Genomic DNA, 24,297 nt, shown 5'->3' on the forward strand with positions numbered 1-24,297 from the left:
ATCAAAACACTAATAAATTATACCTCACAATGAGATTTATCATGTATATAAAAAGTCTTTTTTCTCTGCTTTTAATACTTCAATTAAATGGCTTTATACATGTAAATATATGAAAATTAAAAAATTCTCTGCTCTCTATCACATGAAACAAAAATCGCAAATGCTGACATTTTCCTTCATCTTTTTAATTGTTTTATTTTCAACGCTGTGAGCTGATCCCAAGGTCTTGCACACATGAGACAAGCACTCTACTATCACTCATGTCAGCATAGTGAGTAGAATAAGTAGAATATTAAGATATTTTGCTTTTCCTTTTGAAATACAATTAACTTATATCAACAATATTAATTTCAACAGAGGAATGGCATCTTAAAGAATGGAAGATTGGTGTGGAAAGTCCTTCTATGTGTTGTGTTGCTCTTATTGGTTAATAAAAAAGCTGCTTTCAGTCAACAGAATATAGCCAGGCTGAAAGATATATATATATATATATATATATATATATATATATATATATATATATATATATACAGAGAGAGAGAGAGAGAGAGAGAGAGAGAGAAGATGAAATCAGAGAGAAGCCATGTAACCCCGCTAGAGAGAGACACGAGATGGAACATTACCAGGTAAGCCACAACCATGTGGCAATACACACATTAATAGAAATGAGTTAATTTAAGCTATAAAAGTAAACCAGATATGCTTAAGTGATTGGCCAAGCAATGATTTAAATAATATAGTTTCTGTGTGATTATTTAGTGGTCTGGGAAGCAAGAATCAAACCAGTGGCACCCACCTACAATTGGTGCATCTACATGGTCAACTAAATCCACATAAATATGAAAGGGTTTGGAAAGGAATTTTAGACACGAAAAAACAGAGTTTAGCTACATATTCGGGGGGGGGGATGGGCTATGCTTGCTGGCAGCGTGCCACAGCTCCTTTAAGAGAGGTCTTCTTGATTCAGCAGTAGAAAAACAAACAAACAAACAAAACTGCATGATTTAAAAAATGGTGGTTTCCTGGTTTGTCAGCATGAATGGCTCTGACTCTTCCAGAAGGTCTGGTTACAGAGCATTTAAATGGGATCTGTGAGCAGAGTGTTACAACTTCCTTAATGGCACATAGACCTAATGGCACAGTGCCTAAAAATGGGGAAGGTACATAGCTCCCAGATGCAGCAAACATACCCCTGCCATGTAGGACTGAGTGTAGCAAACAGACAGGGCTGTGTTGGACCTACCCATGCCTGCTTCGCATTTCTCTCTCTCTCTCTCTCTCTCTCTCTCTCTCTCTCTCTCTCTCTCTCTCTCTCTCTCGCTCTCGCTCTCTCTCTCTCTCTCTCTCTCTCTTTCTTTTTTTAAAGGTGCTTCTGGTAATAAATAAGTACAGATACACAATAAAGACAGATTCAAGTTTAAAAAATGGGTCTAAATGGGACACAGTGTTGGATAAATGTATGAAGGTTTGGAAGAGAGAAGAAAAAGAAAAAAAAGACAGTAAACAGTAAATGTAATGTAAAAGAGTACAGACAGTCATAGGTTAAAGGAGTAAAGATAATGAAATAAATATTAAGCTTGAAGAAAAAGTAATAGAGTGTGAAAAATAAACCATGTAAAGATGGAAAATACACAGAGTCTGGATTATGTATATTATTGTGTTTTATTAAATACACAGAGTCTGGATTATGTATATTATTGTGTTTTATTTGAATTTTTGACTGTGAATGAGCTATGTACGGAGAGATATTTCATTGTGTAGCCTGCTAAGCTAAACCAACATATATATTTTAAAGGTGTCTTAACTTCAGAATTTGAGTCTATGGATTTGTTTTGCGAAAGAAGTTCTTCTTTTGTTTTCACAGATGATGAGAATCTGTGGATTAATTTCATACTAATGTGGTTTGAGGACCAAGACCCCCTGAAAGGTCACCTTGAACACCCCTAAAAATTACTTCACCCAACAAAAAGAGATTTACACCCTAATTTCCTAAATGATTGCTTATAATTGCTTCTTTACATTTAAAGGGGGATATGCTATAGATATGAATACTTTGCTTTGGTATGTGTCTTGGTTTATTGATACAGATTTAAGATAAATTTTGTTATGTATGAATATATTTCTGCTCTTGAATAAGGTCTTGTGTTTGAGCAGCTCATTTAAAATGTAATGTATCCTTAAGAAATATAGATTAATAGTCATCTGTAATAGTCAAATGTGCAATTATGTTAGTTATGTTTTCTAGAAATAGAGAGATATATTTCAGTTATATAGGTATTCTTCAATTCTTTCAGAGACCTTCAGCATATGACATTTAAAATGTTTTAAGAGCTTAGGACTTTTCATGACAGTGAGACACATAAGTTCCTAGCAGCACAATCCACTTCAAGAGGATGATGGGCATTGAGGAGTCTCCTTATAAAGCTTGTTAGCCATCTAGGGAAAAAAAAAACTGCTCTTGCCTGGATTTCTTGATAAACTGGGCATGCCGGACCCATAGGAAAATGATTGCTGAACTTGCCTAAAGGTGAGACTCTCATTTGGGATAACTTCCTGTTAATTTAGGTAATATTATATCCTTCTTGGGTCTTTCATAGAGTTGAAGAATAAATAATAAGTTTTAGTCTTACTTAGATATGATAAAGATAAAATAGGGGGCTGGAGAGATGGCTCAGTGGTTAAGAGCATTTCCTGCTCTTCCAAAGGTCCTGAGTTCAATTCCCGGCAACCACATGGTGGCTCACAACCATCTGTAATGTGGTCTGGTGCCCGCTTCTGGGCTGCAGCCATACACACAGACAGAATATTGCATACATAATAAAAATAATAAAATAAAATAAATATTAAAAAAGATAAAATAGATATAAATATTGTAACTATAATTCTTGCTTGGTAATTGTTTTGTTATATGAAGTTTTGCTATGTTAAAGTTAAAAACCTTCCTTTTTGTTCAAACAGAAAAGGGGAAATTGTGTAAGAAGTTCTGTCTATGTGTTGCTTTTTTAGTTTATGAAGCTACTTTTGGGCAATGGCTTAACAGAATATAGTCAGGCTGGAAGATATCTCTCTCTCTCTCTCTCTCTCTCTCTCTCTCTCTCTCTCTCTCTCTCTCTCTCTCGTGGAGTCAGAGAGATGCTTTGTAGACCCCCTGAAGACAGATGCCAGGGACGTGGCAATACACAGATTAATGGAAATGGGTTAGTTAGGATATAAGAATTAGCCAAAAATACCCTTAAGCTAATAGTCAAACAGTATTGCAATTAATACAGATTTCTGCGTGATTATTTCATGTCTGGGAAGCTGGGAACAAACAAGCAGTCTCTGCCAACAGAAGGTATTTAAACTATAAGTTTAATTTTAATAGAAGCTCCTTATAAAGTTGTTTGATTTTCTCAGCAGAAGTTTTTAAACACATGATAAGAAGCTCAGTACAGATCATAGGAAAAAATAAAGTTTTTAGACATGGAATTTTGGAAGAAGCTATTCACAGACTCAAACACCCACATAATGAGTAACTATAACATAATGCTTTTAAATTACCCATTGATGTTCATTTAAATCTTTAAAACAATTATCTTATATTTGTTTTTATTTATCTCCTTGGTATTTATGACATTCTTATTGATTTTTCCCACTACAAAACCTGTATAATTGGTATCATAGCTATTGTGGATGGTGAAAGTTTTTAGGTGAAATAATATCTTGCTGTTTTAAATACACTTTAGCATATTCTAGTAAGAGTAATTAGTAGCAGTTACATAGAATTTATTGAATTTTCTATTATACAATTTATTTTTAATTCAGCTGAATAGATCTGGTAGACTAAATTTATCATTATAATTATAAATATTAGCTGAAAAATGTACTTGGGTAGTTTAAGTATCTTTTACTTTTCAAGAGTAAATAATTGTGGTCTGTGTTTTAAATAATTATTGACTGATGTAACTTTGTAGAAGTGAATATGCATTTCTTGAAAAAAAGATATAAGTTATTCAAAGAAGACATTTAGATATCCTAGGCTTGCCTGTAAAATTACTCACCTTTGTAAGTTAGTTTCAGACGTGGAATATTTTGTTTAGATGTTTCAGTGATGGGAAGAAAGAGCACAGTCATGATTAACATCATCCAAGTATGAAGAAGGTGAAGATCTTGACTTCTGAACCTTGGCTTCTCATCTTTATTAGCATTCATGATGAAAATATAGTCTTTAAAACAATGTCAACCTAAAAAGCAGAAAAAGAAAATAAAATTACTACTCCAAGGCAATAGCTTAGATTTTCCTAGAGTTAGCAACAGCTGTTGGAATGTATGACATATTTCCAAAGTATAATCTCTCTTTTCTCTTGCTTTGTTTTTACAGACATTTTACAGAGAGATTGAATCAGATCTAACTAATAAAATTCAAGTTTGTCTTTAGTTGGGGGAAAAATACACTAGTAGAAATTTAACTGTTTTGTTAATGAATAATTTTCTTCTCCTTAAGTTGTTTTATTTTTCTTTTTGTTTTAAATGCAATCTGGGGAACTATCTTTTTTTCAAAGCTTTGCGAATCTATCTGTTCATGAAGTAGAAGTGCTTGTAGAACTCTTCTTGTGACTGACAACAAGCCCAAAGGAAAAGATCCTCAAATAGGACTAGACATAAGACAGTATTTCCCCCTTGTTGGCTTACAAGGCTCTACAGAATAAATATTTCAAGCTTATTTCTGTTAGATTTAGAATATTAAATTACGTCTATCTTTTTCTTAACGGAGATTGGCTATTCGGGTTTCTGAAGTGTGTGACATACTTTCATTTGTTGGTTCAGCCTTGTTCACACTAGGAAAGTTTTGTGCCAGTAAGCTACAGCCCAGATTTGTTCAGTACTTTCAATATCAAGATTACTTTAAACCTCAGAAAGTAAAATTCATTCATTAAATTAAATTAATATCATGTCTTAAAGTATATGAATTTATGCACTGAGGATTAATTTCTATTTTATGCATTTTTTAATACTTTTACCAATTTTGCTGAGCAAATTACATTTTTTCAATTACTCTTATTATCTTCAAAAGCAATACAACTGTCCGCTGAGTAGAATATATGTCTTTAGTTTTTAAGGAGTATTGCATATCAATAGTCACATTTATTTGTATATTTATTTAATGACATTTTATTAAATGTGCATTTAGCACTAGTTAATTCACATCATCTTGACACTTTTTGAAGTTTTTACCCAAGTGAGTGCAGTGTAACAGATCAAAGATGTGGAGGCTTTTCGTAGTTGTCAACTTGACTATATCTGGGATTAACTAAAACCCACCTGTGAGGGCTTTTTCTTTCTGAATGAAATAATTAGCAGTGGAAAAACCCACTTCTAATCCATATCTTAAAAGGGAGAAGATAAACCTTTAATCAAGATCTTTTGAGGTGTGAAGATCCCCCTCTAACCTAGACCACAACCTCTCAGGCAACCTATGTAAAGGACATGGAAGAAGGAATCTCTCTCTCTCTCTCTCTCTCTCTCTCTCTCTCTCTCTCTCTCTCTCTCTCTCTCTCTCTCTCTCTCTCTCTCTCTCTCTCTCTCTCTCTCTCTCTCTCTCTCTTTCCATCCCTCTCTTTATCTCTCTCTCTCTCCCTACCTTTCTCACTCTCACTCTCTTGCTCTCTCCCTGATTGTGCTCACCCTTCCTGGCACGTCCGTTCCTTCAATGACATTAGAGTCTACTTCTAGGATTTTGGCAAAATTGAAGGCAGCTGAGACCTCCAGCCTCATGAACTGAACAACTGCTGGATTCTTAGACCTTCTTAGGTATCCATTTTTGGATTAGTTGAACCATAGACTGCAGATATTGCAATGAATCGCATATATGTATGTATACACATACGTATATATATTAATCTTATAATCATTGTTATTCTAAGGAATCTCAACAAAAAAATAATGGCCTTCTGATAAAAAAGGAACAAAAAATGGGATGATGGCATGGTTTAGTGGGTAAAACAGCTTGCAGCACAAGCCTGAGATCAATACCCAGAACCTACCTAAAAATCTGGATGCTGTTACGCACATCTCTACTCTGAGTACTGCTATAGAAAGATGGAAGAAAAAGACATGATTGTCTTCTATAACCTTAAGGACCAGATATCCTGAAATACAGGAGAAACAATGAGGTAGCCTGTCTCAACAAGTGAAAGCCAAGAATTAACTATTCAAAGTTGTCTTCTGCTCTCCACATGAACACCATGACCCTTGTAAATAATGCCATCACATCAATCACCCAAACTTTAGAAAATTTGAAATGATAAATAGATCATCACCCTTTATAAAAATTTGTTTTTCAGTTTATAATTATGCACATATTAATATAACATACTAATAGAAACCTCATTTAAATTGAAATACTCTCAAAATTAAAATTAAATAATTATTTTATTTATGTATTTTGTGTAAGTGTGCTTGTATGTGTATTTGTGAATTTGTGTGTGTGTGTGTGTGTGTGTGTGTGTGCATGCTCACTTGTGAACAGGTACATATCTGTGAGACAGCCAGAGGACAATCTTGCATGTTATTCTTCAGACACTGTCCACCTAATTTTTATTTAGACAGGGTCTCTCACTGATGTGGAATTTACTGAGCAGGCTAAGTTGGTGGACAATGAAGTCCTAGGGTTTCTTCTCCTCAGACCTGGTATTACAAGTTTATATCACCATTTCTTTTTTTTAATAAAATGTTTTATTATGGGGATTCTGGAATTTGAACCTGGGTCTGTATATTACCAAATAATTTCCCCAACTCATTTTTTTTAAATGGTAGCTTGCTTCCAGGTTGGCTTTCAGCTACTTTTCTTATATAACTCAGGTCTAGTTGGCAAGGGGTGGCACATAGTGAGCTATGCCCACCTCCACCACCAAGCAACAATGAAAATATTCCCACCAACACTCCCACAGGCACATCTAAGGGAGGTAATTCCACGGCTGACTTTCTTTTCTTGGGTAGCTCTAATTTGTATTAAAATGACAAAAATTACCCTACACAATGAACAAATGATTAAAACACAACAAAAAATACTTTTAAAATTGAGATATAAGAAATGTTATAGAAAACAACTTTAAAAAGTAATAATCATTTGTAAATAAATATGTCCTCATGGAGGGAAGAACAAATGATAGAAACAGTAAAGGAGAACTCAAGAAAAAGTGATTACTGACTCTGGGTTCTGGAAAAGCTAAACAGATGGCAAGACAGCTTCTGCTAGATGGTCAAGGCAGAAGGGAAGAAAATTGGAATATAATAAATTCGGATTTGAAGGGAGGTATCAAAGAGAAACTTTAACTCTTGTCTCATTCGCGTTTGGCACCTAATATGTGCATTGATTTACTCTTTTTTCTGTTGACTTGGTTCCATCATTTCTATCAGGGTCTGTCACCTTTCATTCCACAGCTGTCTCCCTTTTCTCCCTGTCTACCAGTGAGGGGATTGCTGGAGTCTGGTTCCACCCTACCAACAGCCTCACAGTACAAGGACGGTACCTATACCCTCTGCAAACAGTGAGAAGTGAATAGACAAATAAACTGAGTAAATTAAAATCCTAGTTGGGTTCTGGAGATCCTGGACATATGGAGGACTGCTTTCTTTTTGACATGTAGCGGTGTGTGTAACAGAGATGTGTGTTTACATGCAGAGCAAGAAAGAGGACACACCATATGTGCATTTTATTAGCAATAATGACCTCAGCTTGGGACATTTTCTGGAAATTAATGACTGGTTGAGGTTAATGACCTTTGGCAATGTACTGAGATAACTACTCCTCCAACTGGCCATTAATCGCTACGACATGCCCTGGGCCTCCAGCATCGTCCGTTAAAAAGATTGATGATTTGGTTTCAGTGAACAGTGGCCATACTGTTTCTCATAAACCCACTCATTCATAACATCAAATAACTTAAAAATCAAAGCATTGCTTGCTTTGCTATGATGACATCCTGGTAAGTGCCTACACGTGCTGAAACATATACCAAAGGGGAGAAATAAAATACAGAAAAAAAGTGTTGGAAATGTTAGAGAGCTTTTAAAAAATGAATAATTTTCTACTCCTTAATGCATTCTCTACACTCCATTATTTCTGATCATTCTTTCCTTCCCAACAAACCTTTAAATTCAGTATTTTATATATTTTAATCGATTATGAATAGATGTTTTGTCAATAACCATTCTACTAATGCATTGATATTTTCTCTATGAGTGTGTGTGTGCATTTGTATGTGAGTGTCCACATATATACGCGTAGATGTGCATAAGTCATACATCTGGGAGGAATTATGAATAAATAGAAGTAGGTGTGAGTTACCCAAAGTGGGTGGATTTAGTGAATTGCATAGGTTATACTACATGCTACTGTCTGTAACAAGCTCGACCTGGAGCCAATTAGCTGAGTATAATCTATTCCAGATGTTCATGGAGACAAACAGCACCCTTGGGGATCTTCAGATGTGGAGTCAATGGGGAGTATTCTGATTATGAGATTTTTACACACTGTTCCACTAAATCAGAGATCCAAAGGCACAATCCAACACTCAAGAAGGTCTGTGCCATTTCCCTAAGGAAAATAAAAAAGTCCAAAGCTTATTATATGGATGGTAACTCATCAAAAATTTATTTGAGTAGCAAGAGATATAAAATTTTATGTGAATTTCATTGATGTGACTTATTTATTTATAACAACTTGTTACTAAACTCATTAAGGCAAGATGATGAATTGTTACAACTAAAAATTGTTCCATATTAGAAGTAATAAGTTAAGTATACAGCAATTCTTCAAATATGAAGATTTAAATGCTAAATTTAAATTAACTTAAATTTAAATTTAGAATTAACTTTCAAGCGTGTGTATGTGTATATGGTGTGTTTGTATGTGTGGATCTAGGATGAAGAAAGAAAAAATTATTTCTTTCCATATTTAATTTTGCGCAAAAAAGTCACCTTTATATATTTTGGCTCAAGTCATGAGACAAGAAACTATAATCGCCAGAAATTAAAAGTAATACCTGTGCATTTTTAGTACACAAATTACCCTACTAATTTAGAATACTGTAGACTATGTATTAACTGACATCTTGACTATTTAATGGTAATGAGTTGAATTCACATGGTAACAACTTTTTAAAAACTAAAGTATCATCTCATCATTCTCCACTTCCTTTATCTCCCTCCAGTCCCTTTCAAATAGTGTCTCCTTGTTTCCTCTCAAATTCAGAGTCTCTTTTTCTCTTTCTTTTCATATCATATATGATATATATATCATACCCCAAGTGCTTCCTGTTCTTATCGCCTTCCCTATGCATGCAATTTTAAGTTATTTGTTACAAAGCAAATGAAAATCCAATACAACAAAATCCCTAAAACCAAGAAAATAAAATAGAAGTATACCCCTAAAGAAAAAAAATGGAAAACATACAAAAAAAATCTCCAAACTGTAACCAAATGAAAGCACCAGAGCACACACACAAACAAAAGAAAGCTCCCAAACCTGTGGAGTTCATTATATGTTGATACACTACTCGTGAACATGAGCCTGTCCTGGATTGGTTTATATGCCAAGTGTCACTCTATTGGAGGAAAGTGATTTTCCATCTCCCACCAGGTATAAGTGACAGCTCAGTTGTTAACTTTTAACCTTGCAACTAGGTTTTCTCTTATCCATCCATCCATCCATCCATCCATCCATCCATCCATCCATCCTTCCATCCACCTGTTCCTTTAGGTTTTAATATAACAAAATCAAATGGAATAAAAGAAAAACTTTCATTTGGAGTTGAACAAGACGTCTCTAGGCCTCTTTTTTATTAATCTTGCTGTACGTACATACATGCATTTACATGTATGCATAAATATTAAGTTCAAGCTTCTGAGTCCATTTATTGTTAATTGTATGTATATGATTTCAGGGCTGATCACTTAAGTCTTGGGTTACAAGTTATAGAGTTCACTTCTGTAAAAGACAAATTTTCCAATTCTCAACTGTCATCAGTTGTCTATAGCTCTTTGTCTAGGGTGGGGTCCTGTGAAATTTTCTCCTTACAGCATTGCAGGTCTACTGGTATTGCCATTTTTCAGGAGCTGTTTAGGCAGCCATCTGGTTGAGTTATTTTGTACATAGCTTCCCTGTCATTCCTAGGAAACACAATCTTTGATCAGACGTTCTGGTTCTCTGGCTTTTGCAGTCCTTCCATCCCTCTTCTGTGTTGTTCCCTGATCTATAGCAGTAGTTGTTGTGCTTTAGTTGGATCCTTTGGGATTGAGCATCCTGTGATCAGTTGATTTTTGCCTCCTCCCCAGCTTATGGTTTTAGATAATTATCTCTGTTCAATGCAAAAAGAGGCTTCTTTGATGAGGGGTGGGAACTATAATTGTCTATGGGCATAACAGTCAGTATTTAGTTAGAAATTATATTGGTCTGGTAAAGTTTACCAGTAGTAGATTTTCTAAGATTCATAACCTCACTAGTATGGGTAGTTGGCTAAATTTCAATACCAAGCATGGTTAATTTCCTTTTGGGTGAGCTTTAAGCCAATTAGGCAGTTGATAGTTACCACCAAAATATGAGTGCCATTATTGCACCTTTGGGGAGATTTTGCCATACTGATTCTTGTGGTTTTTAGATTCCACAATTGGGTAGGAATGCTCATTGCTTCATGTACCTCAAGGAGACTTTCAGGTCAAATCCAAATCAAATTTTCTAAGTCCTGTGTCTAATGTGCGTGATGTCTTCACTAATGGGAACTTCCCTTGAACAACAGGAAGGCAAAGAAGGTCAACAGTAATAGTGTATCTTGTTTTAGAAGTCTCTTGGTCTCCCACACATACTCAAAAGAAGGTTTCTTATGCTTGGTATCAGTGTTCCCTTAGATATTCTATAGCTTGTGACATTGAAATTTTAAGTAAATAGAAATATAAGTGAAAATAAATATAAATAATTTTAAGTAAATATAAAATAATAAAATATATTCTTGAGGCATCTGTAAAATCATATGAATTTTTCATTTACATTTTATTAAATGTTGCACTCCTTATAAACATCTTTATTATAGTATTCAATGATCTTTGTTTATGATCTTAACTAGTATGCACCTCACGTTACTATCATTCCTAGAGCTGAGCTAAACCCTTTGTTACTAAAGATACACCATACTAGTAGTTGTGCTATTATTGTGAAATTACTTAAACATGGTATTTTATTTAAAGAACATCGAGAGTATGTTTTTCTATAAAAGCATGCTCAACAAAACAGCAATTCAGATTTCGTGGGTTTACATTCCTGAAGTCATATCCTCATAGCCAGAAATATCTTTGGGAAATAAACACTTTTAGCAATTGAAGTGTTCCATTTCCAAAGGAAAAATAACTCAAATAATTAACTTTATAAACATAACACTATCTGTGGATGAAAATAGACAGTGTGTTCCCTGGGTTATCAAATGATAATGATGTGACATCATGTGCTTGGTAATTGCTAAGCCACAGTATGTATGTATATACATTTGATTAAATATTAACCTAGCAGCAAACATCCTTATGATAATATCCAATGCCCTTGAGTGTATAAATATATGTTTCAAACATATGTTATACATGATCAAAACACACAGATTCATTTTTTTAAATGCAGCATAAGCACTACTTTAAAGGATCTTAAAGTCACGTGGAGTTCTGAATCCAAGTCTTCCAATCAGATTTGAATTTCTGATGTCACAATACAGAACTATTAATAACCATGCTGACTCTGACAATAAATGATTATGCAGAGAGATAGACTTTCTCAGCACTCAACAGCAATTGTGATTTAATGCTCATTGTTTATAGTTATAGCAAAGATGTTCATTCACAGGTTTCACCTGAGATTTCAAGGCTTCAAATGCCATTGTTCCAATATCATTGCATTTCTAATAGAATCTTTCTTAGATAAATATCCAATGCAATTTTGAAAATGTTCCTGACTGGAGCAGGGCCTCTGGGATTCAAGTAATCATAACATAAATCTGTCTTGTGCTCCAGATAATCTACCAGACTTTTAAGTTCTCAAAATTCTGACCTAATCAATGTCTCTTTATTGGCTTGGCTCTGATAGTGAAGTCTAAATGCAATTTCTAAAACAAAATTTTACATTTTGAATTATCCTAATACCACAAGTCTTGTATTTTAACCTAATATGATGGTATTACTAAATTCGTTTGACCTAAAAATTTTGACTATCACCTGTTCTCGTCTGTATAACTCTCCTGGGCCATGTCGGTAGCAGATCTGCTTGCCTCCTGTTTATCTATGGTCCCATGGTAACCTAGCCTCAGGTATCTCCACACCCCTGAAATTGAAGATTACCAGAATACTTAACAAATTGTTATAAGTATGATTTATCCATTGCATAAAGAACTGCACAACATTGAAAGTAAACCACACTCTAGTGTTAGTCATTTAGAATGGTCATATTCAATTTATGTTCATTTTCAATGAATATATATTTATGAATGAGAACAACATATGCTTAAAACAATTCATTGATGTGGATTTTTCCTGTGTATGCTGTGAATGTGCTTTGTTGCCATAATAAAGAAGCTGCTTTGGGCCTCTGGCAGGGCAGAATAGAGCAAGGGAGGATGCCATGTAGCTGTCAAAGGAGACAGATGCTGGAATCTTAAATACACAGAATAATAGAAATGGGTTAATTTAAGATGTAAGAGCTAGCTAGAAACACACTTATACTATTAGTCAAATAGTATTGTAATTAATATAGTTTCTGTGTGATTATTTCAGAGCTGGGCTACTGGGAAATGAACAAGAAGTCTCTATGTACAGTTCATAACAATCTGAAAATATGCTTATAAGTGTTAGGCATTAAAATACAATTGTCAAGAAAGTACTAGGTAACATTCAAAACTATAAAGACAAATAGACAAAGTTTTTTTCTGATATCAATAAAGCAAATAATTATTCAGACAAATTAACTTTATTTTTACTACTGAAAATGGGAAAGTAGAAAATTGTTAAGGTTGGTTAATACATGATTAGACATGATTAGACCTGAAGTCTTTAATAACAGTTATTTAAAGTATATTCAATTCATCAATAAAATGAGAGTAAATAAAACACTTCTAAAGCAATAAGTTCTTAGAAAAACTTAAAGAAAAATTAGCATAATTACTTTGAGGACCATGTAATAATTTATTGAATATTTCCACACTTGTATAATGATGCAAAGGATCGAGTTTCATTTGGTATCCTTTTAAAAACAGACACTCAGAAAAGCAATTGTCCATGGCCTCTGTAACACACAGGTATACTGTGGCCCAAGGTACACAAAAGCACAGCTGGAGCATCATCTGTACAATTCATTCTGGCCATTGCATGGCATCCTGTCTACCAGTTCATCCCTTATCCTTGACTTCTAAAACTGATCCATGTTTGTGTCATGAAGTGTTATTAAAGGTCATTGTTTTTAGTTCTGTTGAAGCAAATCCCTAACTATAATGTTACTTAAGAACGTTATTGACTTTATATTTAATTGGTTGTGAACTCTTTAAACATATGTGCATAATTATTTTATAATTATTTTATATATTTAATTAAAATATTTTCATGACGATAAAAATAATCATGTTAAAACAGCTATATTTAATCCAAGAACTTTTAAGGTATTGTTCTGGAGATCAAATCTGAGACCATCACTCATGCTAGAAAAGACCTCTGACCTGGACAACTAGTTCTCAAAAGCAGATTTTCTAAAATACTTTACTTACGTTGTTTTTGGCTTGCTTGCTTATTGGTTTATTTTGTGACCAAGTATACTTGGAAATTCACACTCGTTTATATAAGTTAGGCAAACTTCATTGACATTTTGAGAGTATAAATTTTAGAAAAAGCACTTCACTATACAGCAGGCCAAAACCAATGTTTTCAGAATATATATATATATATATATATATATATACATAAAATGCTATAGAATCCACAATGAAAGAAGACATGATACTTGTCTTTTTGAATCTTATTTATTTCACTTAGTATAATGATTGTTAGTTGCAATTGTTTTTTTTTTCAACAATATAATTTCATTTTTTATGACTGAGTGAAATTCCATTGTGTATATAAGGCACAATTTTTTATTCTAGGAAATTACTGATGGGCGTCTAAAGTGAAACAGTGCTGCAATAAACATGGCTTCTCAATAATAGTGTAGGGTGTTGACTTAGATACCTCAACATGTATACCAAGGCGTGGCTTAACTGGGTCATTTAGTAGTTCTGTTCTTAGTTTTGAGATTGGAGAATCTCAGTAGAGGTTGGATCAGTTTACATTCCCACAAGCACTATAAGGGTTTCCATGCCCTGCATTCTCAAAAAACATTATTGTTATTTATTTTCCTAATGACAGCCATTCTCACCGGGGTGAGACAGAACCTCTTTGTAGTTTTCATTTGCGTTTCTCAGATGGCTAGGGATGTTAAACATTAGCAATATTTTGATGCCATTTACAACCATTTCAGATCTAAAAACTTTCCAAGCATTATCCATAACACTTTTCAAAGTGACTGGGTAGCCTAACAAAAGTTTAATGATTTTCTCCAACAGATTCCAAATCATTCCTTAAATCATATTAATTCTCTTTAAATACTCTAATATGGAATATCAAAACCACAAACTGAATTCCTTTTGTTCCTGGGTGAGTATTGAATGTTTCTGTAGCATGAATCTTCCAAATACAGAAATCAGTTCATGGGAATGATTAGTTGATAAAACAACGTTGTCAGGGTATGAAATCATTCTAAATCACATTATTAGGAAATAATTAAATACTATCGTGCAGCTCATAAAGTTTTAAATTATATTTATATATACCTATATATTGAAAAATCATATTTTGTATTTCAATATGTCTGTAACACTATATTGTGGGAAACCCTGAGCTGATGGCAAATAATATACTCACAAGCTCAGCCTTGTTGGGGCTGAGGCAGGACAGTGATATCCAGGACATCTTGGGCTCCATAGTTAGACACTGTCACAACAAACCACCAGAATTCGTAAGTTAAGCTAAATTTACCCCTTTTCCTTGCACTCTTTTAACACACCCAAGGAATCATTTCTTGTATGAACATATTTCTATGTTATTGTAACTGCATAAACCACTGTGAAAACAACATACACATAATGTGTTGGTGTCAGGTCTTGTGATGATGTAACTAATAGTGTGTCATGCTTTATCTCTTTTATCCTATTTCAGCTTCCTATCTCTGCAGAAGCCTACTGCTACTTCCTAAACACCCCTTTTCTTGCCCGTGGCTGTTGAAGCTATGTGCTGCAGGACTACTTGAGCTGTCTACATTTTACATAGCATTCTAGCTATTCCTAGTTCCCTAGCATCATTTCACTGTGGTCTTCTTTAGTTACCCCTTAACAACTGGATGCAAAAATCAACCATAGACATTCGAGCTTCCAACAAGATCCTGAGTTAGGATCTTGGGCTCTAATGGATGAACATACAGTTCTAAGAAGCATTTTTCCATTGGTTATGTATATATGTATGTATGTGTGTGTGTGTGTGTGTGTGTAGTTTTCTACCTAGGGGTTTATAAATTTATAATCACTTTTTACTACATGAACTCTTAAATTAGTTACAAGATCGAAGGAGTAATGAGGTCTGGGATTTTAAAATATTGAACTCAGTTGGCCAGTTAGTCTTCCAACTAACCAGATAGTTTAAACTATCTTCAACAATTAAACTATTTTTTGCTATGTGTTATTAAAACTAGTAAAGTTCTTGAGTAAAGTAAAGTTCTTGAGTCATCTATGGGTGTCTCAGGTTGCTGGCTAAGAACCAAGCTCTTGGCCATCTAAGCTCTAAGTATAAAGCCTGTTTTGAGACTTGCAGGCTTTACCCTGTCACAGACTATACTTAATTTTTCTAAATCCAACCTTTTGATTTAGAAAAGTGGATTATCAGCTCGCATTAAATGTGATGTTGATAAGAATAAAGTCGGAGGCCTCCTCCCTTGTTTGGCACATACGTACAACCTTAGCTGAAGCGTTGCTATTTCTCACACATACTTTAAGAGTGACTGTTTTTCTTAAGGTAGTGAGTGGCTGTGGAATGTAAAAGAAAAGCTGGAAGCCCCCATGACACCCTGTTACATTCACATATGTGTTTGTATTGCTTGGCGTTAATCCCCTGCTCTCATCCTGCACCTTAAAACTGCTTCCAATTCATAATGAGATGTGAGCCCTATTGCATCAATAGGGAGACACCCTATATGGACTGCCAAAATTAAATTCGAGCAAAGAGAACACACTTACCAGCTTTATTGTGAGTAAATGTTAGAACATCAGAAAAAGTAAAAGCAAAGTCAAAAGAAAATATCATTTAAAAGTGTTTAACTTGAGGTCACTATATATCTTTGAAGGCAATGTTTTTGGAGAGGTATAACACTCATAATACTTAGAAGCTGTTGTGGCAGGAAGCCAGCCTGGAGGTGCGTCTAAAGGCTTATTTAGATAGTGTAATGGCTAAAGAGGATGATACTAAATTATAACTCAACTTTAATTATAACTGTTGCATACTATTTTAGGAGTGTTGCAAACATTGAATTTCCCAAACTAGTTTCCAAAATGTTTCAAAATGATATTTATGGCATTTTCTGCCTTTCACAAAATCTGTCTTTGTTACTTCTAAAAAAATTATAACCTCCATTACAGATATATTCTTTGTTCTTAAAAAATAACATTGTGTGTGTGTGAGGGGGAGGTGCATGTATGTGTGTGTGCGTGTGTAAATCTTCTGATCCAGAGCACATGTATGGAAGTCAGAGGACAGCCTGTAGGAGTTAGTTCTCTTCTACCATGTGGGTCTATAATGCATGGCATCAAATTAGATGGCAAGTGTGTTATCCTCTGAGCCACCACATCAGCCCTCATTCATTTCCTTCAGACCAGATGCATGCTAGACATCTATGATGGCTGAATTCCAAAACCCAGCGAAGAGTTAGGCTTGTATTCACAAGGGAATCAGGTTCCTTCTGTTTCCTTCATCTCATCACTTCTGTGATCAATGGTGGAGAAGCAGCTGAAATCCCACACAGCACAGACACCTGAATACCTTACTAAAGAGAATGATCTATGAAGGAGTCAAGGTTCAGAACCCTCTGAAACTGGAGTGATCTCTCTTTCTCTCTCTCTCTCTCTCTCTCTCTCTCTCTCTCTCTCTCTCTCTCTCTCTCTCTCTGTGTGTGTGTGTGTGTGTGTGTGTGTGTGTGTTTTGCTCAGGGACATTCTGAATATCCTCTTTTGTTTTCAGAAGAACAGTTTTGTTTTTCCTAGAATCAATTGAGAATGTCTCAGGAGCCTTCTGTATGCAGGGAAAGGTCATGAAAAATGGAAACGATTTGGCCATTAGATCAGTAAGTTTTTAATACGAATTAAGTTCCAGTTTTATTCACTTCCTGAGTAAGATTTCTTTGAAATTTAGTAATGAGAGCTTTACTATAAAATCTCTATCCATTCACTGTATCCAAGTAAGCACATGACAGTATTTAACCTGTATTGTACATTGGCAAAACTCTGTTTTCCCTAGTTTTATGACCTACCAAGACATCTTGCTGGCACTTGCCCTGTCCTCACCTAACTATATGAGAAGTTTTGTTAAGAGTCTCTCTTTCGTATTAGCATGGTTTCAGTGAATAGAATTTCATACTAGACGACTGTATTTTACTACAGCTGTTTACAATGGTCTTTCTAGTCTTTTTTTTTTTCTTTTATTTGTTATTTGTTTCAAGAAAAGGAAACCTAACATTGTACATAAGCATAGAACGTGCCTGTGTTTGGGAACTACTCATCAAGCGTATAAGCTGTGTCTGCAATGCCCACCCCTTTTACAGTCACAGAACAGATCTATTCTAAGTAAATCACATCCAGATTAAAAAGGGAATGGAGGAGCAGTGTCTAAGTGGTAAAATATGCAAGCAATTTCGAGGAAAATCTTTGTGATATAGAGATTATTGCTGTCTTGGGCAAGAAGGAATGTGAAGCTCCTTTGCGGCAGTGCATACAAGCATCTTTTGGAATGTGAAAAAAAGACCAGCAAATACTTGAGTATAAAACAATGAAGAGAAGCTGTCTTCTTATCCTTCACACGCCAATAAATCAAACTTACATACTTCTCCTCAATAAAAGTGTTATACCGTATTACCTTGTAAAATTAAACTTCTCCTTTAACAAACAAACCTCGGGTACATTCCTGTTTAGGGCTGACCTTCAGGAACTGTGATAACATCTGTAGTCAGGAATCATAGAACTTGGGTTTTCAAATTGTTGCACGTAGTTCATTTAAAATAAGCACATTTTAATAAAACAGTATTTATCTCAACTTCTATACTGAAATTTAGGAAATAGCTTTTCTAGGGAACTTATTTTAATCTGAAAATTATATTTTATGATTATATGAGTTTAGGACAATTATGCTATGTGTTTTCTTAATGTAATGAAAAATAAAATCATTCTTGTTACCAAGCAAATTATACTTACTATTGCTGAAGGGAATCAGTTATCTGTATTCATTTCTATCTTCACACAGCTTGACCTTATTAGAATATGTATAGACCAAGATAGACAAGCATCATGTATGCTTTTGTGAAAAGAACGTTACGAGACTGAAGACCTTGCCGAATTCTGACTTTAATTCATACAAGGCGTGTGTGTAAGTTTGGGGAATGTGAGGAAACACTCAGTGGTGGGAGCATCTATATCAATGTGTTCTTCAGATACAAATCATAAACATCACATTATGCAGAAAATATATAAATTGCTTAGACTGAATGTATATGAGCCATAAAGATTTTTAAGAGATTAGTTTTTTAAGCTCAGCTTCTCTCTGTTTGTAATAGATGCTACTAGGACATAGCAAGTACGGTGATTTACAAAACACCTGCTTCGGATCTATTTAACTCGTTTCTGTGAAAGAAAAGACTCACAATTATGCATACACATGCACACCTCAGGAAGGAAGGTGAGCAAAAATATGTTCTTTATCAAACTTGTCACCTTTCATGATATACACAGCTGCTGTCACTGAAGGGTCCTTGCTGCTCGATTTTTAAGGGCAGGCCTGAGGCTGCTATGAGCTTTGTCTGCGTATGTGGGTTGCTCCAGTTGATATTCTGGCCTGCGGCTGGATATGTGAATCCAAGGAGCCCTTACAGTTTCCAGATATTTCAAGTGTTTTCTTTCCAAATGGCATTTCTAATTTGAAATATAAGCTCGTCAACTCAAAATCCAAGTTCTTTCCTTAACTCCATCAATTGCTTTCTCTCTGTTCTTCAGCATGCACTCCGTGTTCCAAAGTGGTCAGGGAAAGCATGCCATCCACATCATTTGCCTTTCTCTTCCCTGTGGGGATGTTCTGCTCTCCCTGATCCAATCTCAGCCAAAAAGCATTTCTGGATAAGTTTCAGGTCAAAGCACTGATTCAAGCTTTGTCAAGACAGCTAAAGTCGGTTTTTCTTTACTATATTAATTTAGGAAATGTCTCATAAATGATCTCCAACTTGTGATGGTTTCTGTTAGAATTTCTCAAGTTTTGACTTTTTAACGTGCATGTGTTATGAGTTCAGTAGAAAGGAGCATCTATTTGGAATCTGTATGTTTTCCCAAGTGAACACTCAAGGTCATGATACTATTTCCCTGTGCTGGGCAGTGGCAGCAAGCAACAGTTCCCTGTCCAACACCAATCACAGAAGGAAACAAGCAATGCACAGCCTTGAGCTGTCGCTAACCTGTAGTACTGGGCTATTTGACAGGTTAAATATACTAAATACATTTTAACTTACAATGCTTTTAGTTAAAACACACATTTTTGAACCTAACTAGATCATAAATAAAGCTACATGTATCTTGACTCCTGCTTTCCCTAAGAATCACCTATGTTTATTTTTAAATTTCTAATTTGGAATTAGTTTTGACATCAGCTATTCTTAACTAACAAACCACAAGCCTAATCTATTCGTTTTTTTAAATACTTTTTGTGAGTGTGTCATTGAAGATATTCTGCCCATGCCTAATCACACAACCTTTTCTTTATCAAAAAAAAGCCCAATACAGAAACAAAACCTACTAAAGTCAATAAAACAAAATAAAAAAGATTCCCCTCCACACACACAAGGAAGAATAACCCCACCAAGCGGTACACAATAGCAGTACACAAAACCTGTGCAATCCATAATACGTTGGTTAACTACTTCTTAACATGAGTACCTTCCTGGTGTGAGTGAAACATCCAGTGTCATTTCCTTGCAAGAAACTGATTTTCCCACTCCTATCAGGTATAAGTAACAATTCAGCTTTTAACCTTATCCTTGTGGCCAGGTTTTCATTCATTCATTTTAAAAATATAATAAGATAAAACAGAAATTATTATATTGATGTTGGACAAGATAAAACAATCAAAGGCACCCAAGAGAAGACACAAGAATAAGAGACCCACTTGTTTGCATACTCAGAAATCCCATACAACCTGGAAGTCATAATATATACTTGACTTTAAGGCGCCTCTACGCAACCAGCGTTTAGACATTGCTTGGATATTGAAAGTGAACATTTCTTTTATTTAGTCCAAGTAGCTAAAGAAAGCTTACAAGGCTCAAAACAAAACCTTAACTAATGTGTAGAAAAATTAACAAATAAGAAGCTGGAGATGTAACAAACATCCACTCTTCCGACTCATTAAACACTAAACTTTGGGAAAAAAAGGATATAGAAAATTTCTTTGAAAATTGATCTTATTTTATTACCTCATAACATCAAAATTTGTTGTTTAGAACTTGATAAAATGTATTTAATGATGGGAAGGAATTGATCTGAGAAGTTATGCTTTATGAATAATGAAACATGTTGAGGAATGAATGAGAATCATGGTTTTCAAGAGTCTGAGCGTTGCTGGAACCATTTTCACTGCAATTTATCTATTTCTTCAAGATTTTTAGCTATGAAAATAATTGTATTATGTGAGTGTGTTGCCCGAATGTGTAGCGTGTGCATGCCTGATGCCCAGAGAGGTCAGAGAGGGTGTAAAACCCATACAACTGGAGTTACAGATGATTGAGAGCTACCATATGTGGGCTGGAATCAAACCCATGCCTTCTGTAAAAGCAGCAAGGACTTGTAACCACTGAGATGTCTCTCTAGTGCAATAAAATGAGAAATTTTGCTTTGAAAATTGTAAAATGAAATTCCTATTTGAAGAAATGGATATGTTGTCAAAGTTTCATCTAAATATTATAACCAGAGACTGTGCTATCATCAGTCTTGGTCAAAGAAGCTATTTGCTGCGAACACGGGTTAGTGTAGAGCCTCATGGGTGGTGAGAAGGAATGAGAACAAGCGACTGTCATGACATTGACTTTAAAAGAAACACATATCAGGCCCTCTAATACTTAGGGAACACTGAGGAAGAACAGGCAGAAACACTGTAAGTGATATATGTATGATAGGTTGCAAAGGTCTGAAATGCACTCCTGTAGGTGTAACATGACCATGAGCTTGTTAATTCACAGAAGCTGCGGCTGTCTGCCCACAACTGAGCTTTTAAACATATAGGCATAGATGGGGGAGGATCTCCATTAGCACCATCAACTCCTCCAGCCCTGCTTAGGGAGAACTATTGGCAGTTGGGAAATACTGAGGAGAGGGAGTCATTCTCTTTAGTAATGTAACTATTGATGAGCTATTTATACTTCCGTAGATAGCTTCACATCCATGCCTATTCTGTCAGAGGTCGCGTAGTAAAAACAAACCAATGCAGAAACAGATGAAAGTGGAAATGGAGCTAATGAGTTAGGTTTAGGAGAATGTTGGATGGGGGATAAACAAGGATGGAGGAGACAAATGTCACCAAAGTGTGTTATTTATGTATATGGTATTGCTGAATAGTAAATTGTTTAAAATGATTAAAAATGACTACAAAAGACAAAAAGAAATCCTTCCAAAATGAATTAATTAAGATCTTCCAAAGGGGTTATAACCAACCAAAAACATATGGTCACCAAGATAATTCTGATTTACATGCTTGTCTACCGAGCAACTACTTTGATTTTTTTGATAATATATGGACGAAGTGAAAAACTGTCATTTTTAACATTGAAATATCTGCAAGTTTTTATTTTTTTCCATCTTGTTATGGAATAGGCAGGAATGTGGCAAAACTACATATTACCTATCAGAATACCCCCTCTCCTTCATGTTAGGAATGGACTAATCCCAAATTTGAGTAGAGCCTGTCATAAATGCTTTATTCTTCACCCACATAGCTAGTAAAATTCAGTAAGTTTTCATGCATTCTAAGTGATGTGTGAACTGTACTCGACACTTTTATAAATGGAATTGCTTGTGTCCATTTCCATTTGTCTCCCAATGAAGAAGTCTGTAAAGAGAACAAGATGCCAGTGACCCAGCTGTGGTCAATTTGTAGCTGAGTGATAGAATCTGAGGAATTCAGAAGAATGGGGTAGAAGACTTTAGTGAGGAATAGATTCACTGATCCATCCTGCTCCCTGCCTCCCTGCATGCGTGCATGATGTCTTTCTTCTCCTCCTCCTCTTCCTCTTCCTCCTCCTCATTCTTCATTTTGTTTGTTTTATTGGTTCTTTCTTTCTTTCTTTCCTTCCTTCCTTTCTTCCTTCCTTCCTTCCTTCCTTCCTTCCTTCCTTCCTTCCTTCCTTCCTTCCTTTCTTTTTACTTTTGGAGACAGTGTTTCTCCATCTACTCCTGGTTGTTCCGGACCTTGCTCTGTAGACCACGCTAGCTTCAAACATACAGAGATTTCACCTGCTTCTGCTGTCCAAGTGCTTGATTAGTAAATATGCATTTTTTAAATTCCATTTTATTTGGTTTGTCGAGAGAGGGTTTATTGGTGTCTATTCCTTGGCACTTCATCTCAGCTTTTTATTGTGTAGTGTTCTTAATAGCACACAAAAATGGTTATTTCCTTATTAGTTATCTTTAAACTATGTATACATCTTGCAACATGATTTTATTCTTTAAAAGTGCAATAAACACACCAGTAGTACATTATGCTCCTGAATACCATTCTATTTCTGTCTAAAGAGTCTGCCAAAGGCCAGATGTTGAAGCATTATGCCCTGGGACTCTGTGATGCAATTGGGAGGTAATGCAGTCCTGAGTGTACACAGCCTATGTAAAGAGAACTGGGTCACTGGAACACACAGCTGAAAGAATATGACCTTCTTCTTACTCTGCTCTCCGGTTATCATTATGTAAGGACGTCCTCTGGGTCACAGCCACCATGTGCTGTTCCCCTGGAGGCCCCCGAACAACTGAGTCAACTGACTATGAAGTGAAATCTGAAACGCTGAGCCAAAGTAAATCTTTCTATCTTTTAATTGGATTTTTCTCAGGTGTTCCATACCAGGAAGGCAACCTTACACAAATGTTTGTCTTACAATTATTAGAATGTAGAGTTTCAGTGCCGTTTGTTTGACCAGAGGATATGATTTAGCACATTATATTAATCTTTGCAAACTCAGATTCCTCTTGATCAAGCATTTTTCAACACCACCTAATAAAGTGTCCCGTTTCTGTCTTACCTTCAAACTAGAAATGATATTCTTTCTTTATCAGGTGTGTGCTCCAATAGCAATGTTAATAATAGTGCTATAGTTAAAAGACTAAGTAATAAGTGGATAACAAGGGCTTATAAAAATCTGATAATGATAATCAGCTCAGAACTGGTTAGAAGTTCAGATAGGAAGGGGACATCTGCAGAACACAGATGCATTTTATGTCAGCCATTTGTAAATCTAACCTCATAATGATTGACGCCATTCTGTATAGAATTCTTTATAGAAGAACGTGACAAGGGTATTTTGTAATTAATATCACTTATTAGATTTTTGTAAACAGTTAAATTTATTAGAAAATAGTCAACTTAATATAAACTAATCATCTTATACTACATTCTGTGGAAATATTCTAAAGTATGTCATATACAATATATATCTACTTTGTAAGGAGTTATCATGAGCTTTGGGATAAAGGAAACAAATTATGTAGTTTTGCTATAAGAAACAGATTCAATGGCAGGAATGTTGGCAGTTCTAAACTTAATCAACTGTTTTATATATACATATGTGTTTATATGTAATTCATAGTCTAACAGAGACTCTTTTAGATGTTAAAGATAAAACATAGAGACAAAGTTCCCCGCTCCAATACTCTCACCTTAAACCTTATACAGATGTTATACAGTAAACAAAGACGCATT

At 35.0% G+C, this 24,297-nt stretch overlaps 1 protein-coding gene across 2 annotated transcripts in view; it reads right to left on the reverse strand.

The window, feature by feature from the left end:
• Sema3d (semaphorin 3D) overlaps positions 1-24,297 on the reverse strand; it is a 188,913-nt gene that overhangs the window by 117,227 nt on the left and 47,389 nt on the right. For both annotated transcript variants that reach the window (XM_057758682.1, XM_057758683.1), the window contains exon 2: positions 4,041-4,223. In XM_057758682.1, the coding sequence (XP_057614665.1) occupies positions 4,041-4,191 (151 nt within the window). In that variant the 5' untranslated portion in view covers positions 4,192-4,223. The remainder of the gene's footprint in view (positions 1-4,040; positions 4,224-24,297) is intronic.

This window comes from Chionomys nivalis, chromosome 26, assembly GCF_950005125.1.
Source record: "Chionomys nivalis chromosome 26, mChiNiv1.1, whole genome shotgun sequence".
Taxonomy (NCBI): Eukaryota; Metazoa; Chordata; class Mammalia; order Rodentia; family Cricetidae; genus Chionomys; species Chionomys nivalis.